We start from the raw sequence: 13,620 nt of genomic DNA, 5'->3' as shown, positions 1-13,620 counted from the left end.
ATGGCTGAACGCAGGTAACCCTTGTGGAGATTTTTTCGAAAATGTTAAGCAAACATCTCTGACATTCTATCTATATTTTTAGTGTGATTTAGTTACAATTACACAGATGTTTAATATTGTAAAAAAAAGTGTGTGTTATTTTGCTTTTACGATGCTTAGAGTTTACTTGAACAGGTGTTGAGAGATTAGGTCTCGAATATATTGTTTTACACCTTTCTTAAAAGACAAGAGTATACCAAAAAGTTCTAGAAGTAAAATTCAAATATTATTATGATAACCACGTTTCTCCAAATATTTTTTCAGTGTGGCTCAGAACTTACAACGTTAAAAACCATGTTTCGATACCTGTGTTGGGCAAAGCATAGGCTACCCTTTGTGAAACTCTTGTGCTTAACTTTAAAGAAACTTCTGCCATGGAAATACTGTTTAAAAATAAGTCTATGTAAATAACACTTTTTACGGTACTTGAACATTTGATGTTATTTGCTTACTCGAGTTTTAAATATTAGGCTTAAATCCAAACTTTGAAATAGATTGACGATTGAAGAGAATAATAACAATCTGTCTTCTCAAGTACGTCAACTCTGAAACCCTAATACACGCCATTTCTTTCTTCATGGTGGTTCAAAATTCCAAATCCTATAAGTTCTTGCAAAGGAGACGCGACTATTGCAATGAAATAGTTGAAAACGCCTTTTTCTAACATTTGTATTCTTAACGTTCAAATCGTTGTCGAATGCTACTGTGAAGCTACTTCAAGACACACAAAGTAAAATGCATCGTTGGAGCATTGGGAAATTTTAAGGTGTAAACATGGATGATGAAGATGAATAATGACATATTGTTTGGGTACAATGTGTAACAGGCTAGATGTCATGGATTGCAACACTGACTCTTTACGTAGGGTTGAAAGACATGTTAAGAATAGAAGAGCTTATGCTTGTGTGCTTCGCTGAGCTATATTGCTGTACGTAAATTTCAGTAGTTACTCCGTGACGCGCACAACTCGCCAATAGAGGGCGCCACAGAAGTAGATCTTGGGCAACGGGAAGGGGAGAAGGAAGATAGAGAGAGATGATATTTTTAGAGATGATTACATCATAGTTGCATAAAGTGTTACCAGAGGGCGAGCAATAGTGTAAGAATAAAATCAATGATGTTACCAGAGATAATGGTATCATAATTCCTAGAAGTAGAGCCACACTCATTATGAGGTCATCGTACGTGTCTCAATGTTTAATCAATGGCTAATTTAATTATGGTCTACCATCACTTTATGTATAAAACTAGTTCATTAGCTCTATACTAAAACGTACTTATTTAAACTATTTGACCATTTATATATATGAATCATATAAATTTTGAAAAGGACAGTTATTTAATATGCAAAATTATGAAAATCTAATTGTTTCCTTAGTTTGTCTTTATCCATATAATGGGCCCGGCATGGCCAAGCGTGTTAAGGCGTTCGACTCGTAATCCAAGGGTCGCGGGTTCGAATCTCGGTCGCACGAAACATGCTCGCCCTTTCAGCCGTGGGGGCGTTATAATGTAACGGCCAATCCCACTATTCGTTGGTAAAAGAGTAGCCCAAGAGTTGGCGGTGGGTGGTGATGACTAGCTGCCTTCCCTCTAGTCTTACACTGCTAAAATAGAGACGGCTAGCGCAGATAGCCCTCGTGTATCTTTGCGCGAAAATCAAAAACAAACAAACAAACAAACTTATCCATATAATTATGTTATTGATAAAATATTGTTTAGTATGATAAAATACAAGAAAATATACAAATGAGTTTGATTTAACATACTGATTTCAGTTTTAATTTCTAAATTTAAGAAAACGTTTTACAACCATTGTTTTGCAAATGACGCAGAAAGTCTTATTTTAACGATAGAGCTATCATAACATACATCCATTATTTGAAGGAAGCAGTTATAATTAATAACTTACATACATTTATCCTGAAAAAGACAATTGTTTAGTTCTCTATGTAATTTAACATACTGTTTCATTATATATATATATATATATATATTGCATGCTATAATATTCAATGAATGTTTTCAATTGTTGCATCTAAAAATAATAAATGAATGCCTTACTGTTTTTCCACCTATTCCCTTGTGGAATAAAATTTTGAGATTGTCTGATGTTAAGACACCATTTGTTTGGAAATAGTACACACATATAAGTAGTGTGAGCACTGATGTCAAGAAGGTGTTCGTTAGGATGTCGTCACGAGGTCACACATGCAGTCTAGAATTGCGAAATATCTCCACTGACCAGTCGATAGTAAGTTTTGAATCTTTGTTCATTAGTTACATTAAAGAAAACATTACATGTTTGTTTTACAACATTCAAAACTTTAGTTACATTTAAATTTGGTTGTTCTCCAAATACATAAACGAAAATAACAGACTTTTAACTGCAATGTTTTGATTATTTTATTTTATAGAAAGATTATAAGTTACAAGATAGCATTCTGTGATTATCTTATATAAAACAAGGATGACTGGAAACTACCGACGTAATAATTCTGCTACTGATTTTGTTGGGAATCACGATGACAAAAGCATAAATAGCGAAATAATTCCTTTAGAATGGTAGCATTGGATTTGTCATTGCTATATTGAGTACAGTAGACCATTAAAACGTGATAACTTACAATTTGATTCATTTGATTTATTGAAATGGTGATTTAAATAAATGAAGTATTGAACGATTTTTAGTACTTCTAAAAGCATGGTTTTGAATCTGTTAGTAATTTGATTGATGAGTGAATGTATTGGGTTGAGGAATAATTCGTGAGCGTTTTTTCAAGTTAAACAAATATATTCATAAATGAAACGCTTTCGCAAAATATTTCATGTCATTTGGTAGATAATTTTTTGCTTTAATAGATGGTGTGTTTAATTTTCATATGTCTTTAATTTTTGCTTTCATTTTCAGCTCATTAAATGGAATGCCAAGTGGACAAAATCGAGCATTTTCGACACCATCTGCTTTTCGCATTTAATTTCTTGTCATTTCGTTTAAAACAATGCATACTATATACCTGGAAATAAAGTATCATAATAAATGTTTTGGGTGTAATGTGTTCATGTATTGAAGTATTGTATAGTCTTGCATGTAATGCTTGAATGAAATTATTTAAAAACGCTCACGAATTATTCCTCAACCTAATAATTGCTCATTTCATTTGTGGTAGCAAAAGAACAAGTGTCATAAGAAACACATTTGTCTTCATCAGGTTGAGACAACTTTTCTGCTGCTTACGAATGTTTAACTTAATGAAAATGCTAGAGTTTTATATTATATATATTTTTTTATTGACATTGACCCAACTCGAATTTATGGTGTACTTAAAACTTGGAGCAAACACATTATACAATATCTGCCATATCTTGCATCGACGAGACCTTTCACCGAATACCAGGGCTCTTCAGGGCCGGGACATTATATACACAGTAGTGGTCTTGACAATAAATATATGTCATCAGTTTTAAATAACAACAGCTATTATGGAATGAACTAGATCAGGGGTGTGCAACATTTTTCGTCGGTGGGCCATATAACCAACTTCATCAATCAAGCGGGGCCACTTAAAAAACAAGCTTATTCGTGTACATGCACAATAAATTAAAAAAAATTTCTCAAAATGCAAGCAATAATATTTTATATTTTGCATGAGTGATCATTTTAGTGCGACACTTGAAATTTAGAGTCCTTGCAGAGCTTGTCAATATCAGCTTTGACAGAAGTGGTTGCCACTCTTAACTGACTGGTCAAATGTTCATCAGTCAGCTGACTTCTACATTTGGTTTTGATGAGCTTCATTTTGGAGAAAAATTGCTCACAGCAGTAGGTGCTACCAAAAAGGGAGGCAATTCTTTGTGCATGACGGGACAAATTGGGAAACTTTTCACGTACACAGAGTTTGTAAAAGTCTAGCAAACTGTTTTCAGAGAATTTCCTTTAGTGTCCATGTCAGCCTGCAGTTCAATGAGTTCCATTTGGCAATCATCAGGACTGTCTTCCACTGCCAAATCAAAAGGTTGAGCGAACAATTTCAATCTAATTTCAGTTTGTCTGAAATCTGGAAATCTGTTTGCAAACTCATCACGCAGCTTTTGTACACTGGTTCCATATTTGGTGCAATCCAGATTAGGAAATTCCAGTTTCCTGGTTGCAAGACATGTAAAATGGGTCAATATGGCTCTTCTCAACTGAACCTGGAAAAGTTCCAATTTCTTCTCAAAAGCACAAATATGCTCAAACAACTTGTTCACAAGTTGACTTTTCCCTTGTAGTTTTAAGTTTAAATCAGACAGATGCTGTGTAATGTCTGTGAGGAATGCTAAGTCATTCAGCCAGTTCTCATTGCTCAAGAAGTCCACATTCTGACGTTTGCTCTCCATGAAGAACTTAATCTCCTCTCGCAGATTCCAGAATCTCTTCAAAGTAGCAGCTCTACTAAGCCAACGTACAGCAGAGAAGTACAAAACATCTGAATACTCACTGTCCAGCTCATCTAAAAAGGTGTTAAATTGTCGATGATTTAATCCTCGTGTTCGAATATAATTTACGCATTGGTCGACATTTTTCATGACTTCTGCAAAATCCAGAACTTTGGTGCACAAGCTCTCTTGGTGAATAATGCAATGGCTTACAACTACGTCTTGTGCTCCAATTGCAGTTAGATATTTCTTGGTGAATCCATTTGTCCTACCTGTCATGGAAGGAGCACCATCTGTTGTAACACCACATAATTTATAAGGATTCAGTTCAAACTTTTCTACAACCTTAAGCACTTGTTCACAAATATCCTGTCCTGTGGTTGTGGAGGAAAGGCTTGCCATATCTAAAAAACTCTTCGAAAACATCAAAGCCTGCAGTAACAGCTCTGATGAAAATGACAAGTTGGGATGTGTCATTGATATCAGTGCTTTCATCCAAAGCCAGACTGAAAGCTTCACACGAATTCAATCTCTCTTCAAAGTTTCTTTGATGTCCTCTGAAAGATCTTTTGTCCTGCGTGAGACAGTAAAGCGGAAAGGCCAGTTTGCTCCACCAAATATTTTTTCTCTGGACATGCATATTCTGTGAATATTGTTAAACAATTTTAATAAATTCTCCATCACTGAAAGGCTTTCCCTTTTCTGCCATACATTCACAAAGCTTAAAACTCAGTTTTGTCACCAGTTCTGAATTTTTTCTTGAAAGTGGTAAAACACCTTGTTGCTTTTCAATGGATGTTTTAAATGTTCAATTTTGTCCTTTCGTGCCTGACCAACAATTTCATCAAACTGGGAGGAGTGCTTAGTTGCGTAATGTCGCTTAATATTGTACTCTTTCATGACTGCAATTGTAGTTTGACAGACGAGGCAGACAACACCTTGATTATGTGGGACAACAAGATATTTTGTGCACCATTCACTGTTGAATAACCTTCCCTCATCATCAATTTTCGTTTCTTAACTGCTGACATTTTACTAGCCCTGAAATCAAAACAAAAATTATTCTCACGAAAATAGCAAAGTAGAAAAAAACATAGAATTTATTTACACATGGAACCTCTTATGGACAGAAACACATGTTTCTAAATTGGCATCCCGATCATAGCCTTCCGGTACTTAAATTAATTGAGAATAGCAAAATACAGTGTGACCTCGCCTATTCGCGGTTCGCCATTCGCGGCCCCGCATATTCGCGGGTTATGCGCGAACTGCGTTTTGTAGGTCACAGAAATTGAAAGGGCTTTTCACCAAACAAGATTGGACTGCTATTGGCTGACTGCCTCAGCTTCCCCAACAACGCAAACGGCAAAGCACAGCCCGGTAACGCACGGTACAATTTAGTGAAATACATAACAGTATGCAATATTGCTACATTATTACTGCATCAATGAGTATAAGTATCATTAGTGTTTGGGAAGCATTTCATATAGTATATAATCGCATACATATACGTTTTAAAACTGCATCCAATATTCGCGGTTTTCGCTATTCGCGGGAGGGTAAAGAACGTAACCCCGCGAATAACGAGGTCACACTGTACATAGAATCAGATGCATCTGAAAGCAAAAATTTTAATAAATTCAGTAAAGTCACAACAATATGCTAAATAATAATCAATTTACCTTCAATCTCTTGTAGTAACTGTAAAAGGTAATAAAATTTTCACCAATAATGAATGACGGACAGCAGAGGTTAGGGAAAATTGTCGCCAGCGGGCGAAGGCGAGGTTCAGGACATGACGTTGAGTCGTAGACAATAGTGCTAGTGCACGTCACCTATTCATGCCCTAAGGAGGCCGACCAATCGAATTCGGCCTGCTCCTCTCTAGCAAAGATAATTTTAGAAGTTTGTCGAGTCGAAGCCTGGGAATCCCGTAGGATCGATGCTTTTAAAAATATTCCATTTGCGTTGGATTACAGATCAGGCCACATGGTTAGATTACAACAACTAGGGCCACACTAAATGGCTTGGCGGGCCGGGTTGTGGCCCGCGGGCCGCCTGTTGCACACCCCTGAACTAGATTAATGAAACGAATTAACGAGAATAATAATGACTGAGTGAAGAAAATATGTCACGTGGTGTAAACAACAACAAATTCAAGCTCATATGGTACGTGATTGTTCTATGCTACAAAACTCACTCAGTTGCACGTGGCGGTGTTTGACAATGTTACACAATCCACTCAGTTGTTTCTGGTAGCGATTGGTAAGTGCCTGTCGATATAGCACACCAGTTATATTTCTTTGACAGTGCTTAATCAATGTTACAAAACTTACCTAAGTTTCATTCACAGTGGTTTTTGAAGGTTACATAACATGTTTTGAAGGTTACATAACATGTTTTAGTGTTACATAACATGTTTTGAATGTTACATAGCATGTTTTGAATGTTACATAACATGTTTTGAATAACATGTTTTGATAACATGTTTTGAATGTTACATAACATGTTTTGAATGTTACATAACATGTTTTAGTGTTACATAACATGTTTTGAAGGTTACATAACATGTTTTGAGTGTTACATAACATGTTTTGAATGTTACATAACATGTTTTGAATGTTACATAACATGTTTTGAATGTTACATAACATGTTTTGAAGGTTACATAACATGTTTTAATGTTACATAACATGTTTTCAATGTTACATAGCATGTTTTTAGTGTTTAAGGCTATTCACGCTCTTTTTTGCTACAAAAATTTTGATATAACTTATTTACATACCTGTAAAAGAAATATTTTGGAAAACGAATTTTTTAATTTTTCTTAAACCTAAAGCCACGATGTTCTGCCTTATATGTTTGTTTGTAGTTAAGCACAAAGCTACACAATGGGTTATCTGTGCTGTGTCCATCATGAATATGGAAACCATGTTTCTAGCATTGTAAGTCCCGTGACACTACTGTGAGAGGGCGCTATTTTACAGGGGATAATATATGACTGAAACTTTGGTGTTTATGCTGTTGTGAGAAGTAGCATGAAACTAATTGCTCAAACTTCTCTTAATTTACTTATTATTATGATACTCCCAACCAGGGAGTATAATTAGCTTTTCATATCTGTTTTTTTCTTCTTCCACAAGGTTTTGCCCAGGAACTCGTATTTTAATACTAGCACTTGTAACTAAAAATAAACGATGACGGATAAAATATTATATATATATTCAGCATGAAGACTTTAAACTAGAAAATCCTTTTAAGCTGTGACTTTTGAAATATAAAGAAATATCTAAAATGTACTTTCACTCCCCAGTTATTTGAAATCTATTTGGGTCTGGCCTGGTAGAAATTCGCACAAAGCTAATTTAGCAGTAATGAACTAGAGGAAAGGCAGCTGGTTATCACCACCCACCACCAATTATTGGGCTATTCTTTTACCAACGAATAGTGGGATTGACTGTCGCATTATAGCGTCTCCATAGCTTAAAGAATAAGCTTATTTGGAGGGAACGGGATTCGAACCCGTTATTTTCTGATGGCGAGTCAAATGTCCTAACCACCAGACAATGTCAAGACCAGCTATAAAGGAAAAATTAAAAATAACTTGAGAAAAGAATTGTTTTCAAACAACAGTTGGGAAATGTATCATACGTAGCATGCATGGTAAATCATAAATGTATCATACGTACCATGAATGGTAAATCATAAATGTATCATACGTACCATGCATGGTAAATCATAAATGTTTTCCACATCCTGGTACTTCTTATAATAATAAGTGCCTCACGTAGCGAAATGGTTAGGACACTCAAAATTTCAGGTTCCGTGTTCAAATCCCGTGTTTCATCATGTTTACTCTTTTGGGCATTAAAATTTATAATATGACATTGAATCTCACTATTCATTGGTAAAAGAGTAGCTCAAGTGTTGGCGGTAGATGGTGATGACTAACTGCCTTCCCTCTAGTATACTACTTAAGAATAAGAGACAGTTAACGCAATAGTCCTCGCGTAGCTTTGCGCGAAATATACGAAAAAAAAAAAATATTTGACAAAATGATCAATGAAAAACATTAGAACACTTCATTAGTCAAAAACTGTTATTTTCAGATAGAGTTGATAACTAAAGAAATGCCATAAAATATTCAACCAGCCGCGATGATCACTATAGCGTAGGGCTAGCTTTAATGATTTTTGTGGATAATTTTATGTATCTCGGTGTCATAAATGGGAAAGCTATGATAAATATCTAATATTTCTCAGGTTCATGTTGGGCTTAGCAGCAGTTCCTTCCTTTATCCAGTTTTTCGGCTTCCTAAGAATGCCAGAATCTCCACGATGGCTTGTGGCTCGAGGCAAATATCACGAGGCTTTAGAAGTTCTGAAACGTATAAGGGGACATGCAGTTCAGGCTGAGAAAGAATTCGAATCAATAAAATCGAATTGTTTGGAAACAGAGAGGGAAATGGAAGCTAAAGGTAAATAGATTGATATAAAAAATATATATTTTTTATTTCTTTTATGTAAATAGAAAATCAGTTGCAAAATTATTTCAAATATATTTCTTTGTAAAAAATGTATAAATTGCTCAACAGATGGCAGCAGCAAGATTTTAAAAACTTCGTTCTCCATGTTACGGTTGTATTGTTTTTCATGTTTGCCGTTTCGAAAAGTGGTTGTCCCTCTCTATATATAAAGATATGGTGTTTAGAATATATTCGCGGAACAATATATTTAACTTAATCATAAGTAGAAGAATTACAGACATAAAAAATCATTATTGTCAGGTTTGTAATACGGTTATAATAATAAGAAAATTAATTTTATAACAATAAAAGGAAATGAAATATTAATCACTGAATTGCACAAAACTTTAAAGTGTGATTAAATAATTAATAAATTATTAAATAATTATATTTTACCTTTAGTTCTAAAGTTTCATCAGTTGCTTTGCATGTGGTTGTAATGTCTTTTTAAGCCTGTGTACAAAGGTCATGATGACACACTAATCAATCCTCTTACAAAGGGAAATGTTACATACTAGAGCAGATATTTGATGGAGAATTATATCAAGCTGGAATTGTGTTTAAAGTTGAGTCCTGAGAAAAGGTTAAGCTTAATTACAGGGGTAATCTAAGTAAGAGTGAAGGTTTATTTATCTTATGTATGTTTGTTTGAAATGATCGTTGACGTATGCAATATAAAGAGTGTAGGATACCACATTAAGACAAAACAGGGCATCCCGGTCGCGCCAAACATGCTCGCCCTTTCAGCCGTGGGGGCGTTATAATGTGAGAGTCAATCCCACTATTCGTTGGTACAAAAGTAGCCCAAGAGTTGGCGGTGGGTGATGATGACTAGCTGCCTTCCCTCTAGTCTTACACTGCTAAATTAGGGACGGCTAGCACAGATAGCCCTCGAGTAGCTTTGTGCGAAATTTCAAAACAAACAAAAAAAAAAAAGACAAAACAAACCTCTTTTATCAACAGAGACTATAAATTAATTACAATATGTATATGAATATATTCAGTTTTGTATACATTGTATTTTATACTTTCAGCAGATATACTAACAACACTATTAGGTTCTACCTTCATTGCTAAACAACATAACATACAAGTCATTATTGGAGCGCATTGTTACCAAAACCTGATGGTTTTTTCCATATATATAAAAGCTGCTACATAGGAAACCACTTCTTTTCTATGTGATTTTTTCTATTTTCCTTATTAAAAGGACGTCGATAAATAATAATACTCAAGTGCACACCCACAGGGCCCAATTAGTACGAGTGCAGTATTTCAAATTTCTAAGTTCTTGACTCTTGTAGCTATAGCGGCCACATATTCTTTTTTGTGTAATTTTTTGCTAACTTGTCTTGTAAAAAGATGCGCACGCGCATGCTTGCATGAATCTACATGTTTGACTGTGTGTGATTTCTATTTTTAACATAAAAAATCATTTCTTTTCTATGTGGTTTTCCATTATTTACCTCATTAAAAAGGTGTACATGCTCATACATACGTAGATGATGTGCAATCCTCAAGGTCTACTTTGTATGTTGTTGTTTTGAATTAAGCACAAAGTCACACAATGTGCTATCTGTGCTCTGCCCACCACGGGTATCGAAACCAGGTTTTTAGCGTTGTAAGTCCACAGACATACCGCTGAGCCACTGGGGGGTTACTACTTTTTTATGAGTGCAAAGTTTCATGATTCTGGGTTATTTCCTCTTGTAACTGTAGCGGTCACACTTCTTTTTTGGGTGATTTTTTTGATAGCTTGTCTCATTAAGAAGATGCGCATGCGCGCAAGCACATGGATATGTACTAATATTCTGGTGCACATCTGTATGGTCCACTTAGTGTGGGTGCAAAATTTTAGGATTCTAGGCTCTTCTCTTTTGTAGTTTATGGCGGTCACACACACAAACAAACGCACAAACCTAGAGACATGCACTTTGATAATTAGAGACATTACACTTCCAGCACCTATGTTTTACGATTACATGAACTTACTCGTCCATCATCAGCGTGCCTGAATACAACAACTGCAGTGTACGAAAATGTTAGTTGGACATAAAAGCATACTAAATTAGCTTTTCTGGTTTATATATGGTTATTTTCTTTAAATGGTCCTTGATTAGAATTTTGGTTTGTTTTGAATTTCACGCAAAGCTACACGAAGACTATTTGCGCTAGCCGCCCCTAATTTAGCACCGTAACACTAGAGGGAAGGCAGCTAGTCATCAAAACTTACCGCCAACTCTTGGGCTACTCTTTCACATTATAACGCCCTTACGGCTGAAAGTGAGAGCATGTTTGGTGCGAAGGGGATTCGAACCCGCGACCCTCAGATTATGAGTCGAACGTCTTAACCCACCTGGCCGTAATGGGGCTACAATTTTGACTTTTATATACTTTTTTATTTTATGTTCAAGTCTTCGTTATAAAGTTTTATAGGTTAAACCATGTGAAAACTAGTTGTCGAAGAAATATGCATACATGGTCATATATATTACATTACCTTTCATTAATTGCAATGGTAAAGGTAAAGAATTTGATTGTGAAGTAAAAATTCACGGAAGTCTAGGTTGTCATAAGAAACATTTTAAATTAAATTTTTAAAATTTCTCTTACCTGCGTTCAAAACAACAATAACATTTTCGCTGTCTATTAGGTTGAAAATATATTTAATTATGACTGATGCAAACAGGCACGTGTTTTTATTAAATGTAATATTATTTCTGATTTAATCTATAATTATATTATTTGTGTATAATCAAATATGTTCCTGTAAATATTGTAATAAATAGGTACAATGAAAACTTAATATAATATTCCGACACTACTGGGTTTTGAACATAATAGCTACTGTGATGCCCAGTCTTTATAATCGAACATTAACAAACAATCGAAATCCCTAATTTAAACTATCATGTTATTTTGATTTTTCCTAACACTATAAGATAAACACAAAGCAACACAATGGGCTGTCTGTACGCGTCTCACCAACGGTATCGAAACTTTAACTTTAGTTTTAATGTTACAAATTTGCTGTTGAGTCACTGGGAGGAAATATGAAGACTAGGCAGAGAACTGATAGACTGTTGTGTAGTTGACGTATTTAATGTTCTGTTCTCACAGGACTTAATGAGGAACATTAAAAGTTTTACTTAGGGTATCGTTCAGTTGTAATTAGGTATCCACAAATTATTTACTTCAGGATTAAATTTATTTCTTTTAAAATACGTAATTTACAATACCATTCTCATGCAAATACATCATTAATTTAACCATAATCATTAATAAGCTTCTACAGAATATTAATTAGAAGTAGTTAATGCAAAACGTTAATTTGGGTCTTTATTAATTTCTAATTAATTCTTGACATGTAACAATTAACATTTTTTGTTTTAATATACGTAGCCTTAATTTATGTTCGGTCTTTTTGTGGCTACAGCTGTGGTTTAGGTGTTCTTTGTGATTTTCTATTCTAAAAATTGTTTTGAAGAAAGATTTTAGCATTAATAATTTATTATTTTATAATTACTTCTCATTAAATTTGTTAATTTTTTTACATATTTCTTTTTTATCTCAGTTTTTTTTCGAATCTCAAAATGTATCTCTTTCAAACAATGACATTTAATATTGTTACATCGTAGCAACTAAAAAAGTTACTTCAAAAGAGACTAAAGTTAAGAAAATATTATGCAGTTTTATGAACTATAAACTACGTGCATAACAATACGAGTTTGTTGTTAGGTCGTTGTGTCTTAACTTTATCAAAATCTGCAAATTCCTTCAGTATGCACTACACATTTTGAAAGACATCAAAAGAGAGTAGAAATAAGTGTAACTAGAAATCAGTGAAAATATTAAATACACATGTTTATTTAATACTCTTGTTTGTTAATAATACTTTGATGTTTGTTTGTTGATGATTGTGCTACGAATCTAGGTGTGTGTGTGTATATATAATATATCTGTATTCTCGAGGCGGCTGGTATGGGTATTAAAACTTTAATTAAAATAAAGTACAGAACAATGTCGCGACCTTTTTAAGTCGCCTTCAGATAAACAATGATAGTTTCCAACTGACCTTTGCTGGACGAGGGTGTAAATGGGTATAAGATTGTAGGGGACGTTGCAGTTAAATGTTAGGTTATTAATTGTTATTGGTGTTCCTTTATATTGATTTTAATTTTGGTTTGAGTTCTTGTATAAGTAAGACTTCTTTGTATTTGTGTTTGTTTGTATTTGTTTCTCTGCTTAGTATTTGGGTGTTTTCTACGATTATGTTGTGTTTATTTGATTTTCAGTGTTCAAAAACGAGTGAAGGTGTTTTTTATGCTCATGGATCTGGTTTCCATTTTTCTGCTTGTTTTTACAATATAGAAGTCTGGCAGTTGTTGGATTGTATTTTATAAATAATATTGGTGTTGTGTTTACGAGTGTAGTTTTTACATAGTATGGACTTTAGTTTTGTACCTGGTTTTGCATATCATATATTACTGATATCAACGAAAATGTAGCTAACAATTGGAAAAGAACTTTTAACAAAACACTAAATTTATTCAAAAACCAGCTGCAAAATTAAAGTCCACACTGTGTAAAAACTAAACTGAAAAACACAACACCAACATAATTTATAAAATACAATG

General features: G+C 34.2%; 1 protein-coding gene across 1 annotated transcript in view; it reads left to right on the top strand.

Annotated features, from left to right (window-relative positions):
* The window catches only part of LOC143241049 (proton myo-inositol cotransporter-like), a 269,876-nt gene that overhangs the window by 234,646 nt on the left and 21,610 nt on the right, over positions 1-13,620 (top strand). The window contains exon 3 of the mRNA XM_076484560.1: positions 8,721-8,935. Within this exon, the coding sequence (XP_076340675.1) occupies positions 8,721-8,935 (215 nt within the window). The remainder of the gene's footprint in view (positions 1-8,720; positions 8,936-13,620) is intronic.

Source organism: Tachypleus tridentatus, chromosome 1 (genome assembly GCF_004210375.1).
Source record: "Tachypleus tridentatus isolate NWPU-2018 chromosome 1, ASM421037v1, whole genome shotgun sequence".
NCBI lineage: Eukaryota > Metazoa > Arthropoda > Merostomata > Xiphosura > Limulidae > Tachypleus > Tachypleus tridentatus.
This window is presented reverse-complemented; position numbering and strand designations above follow the sequence as displayed.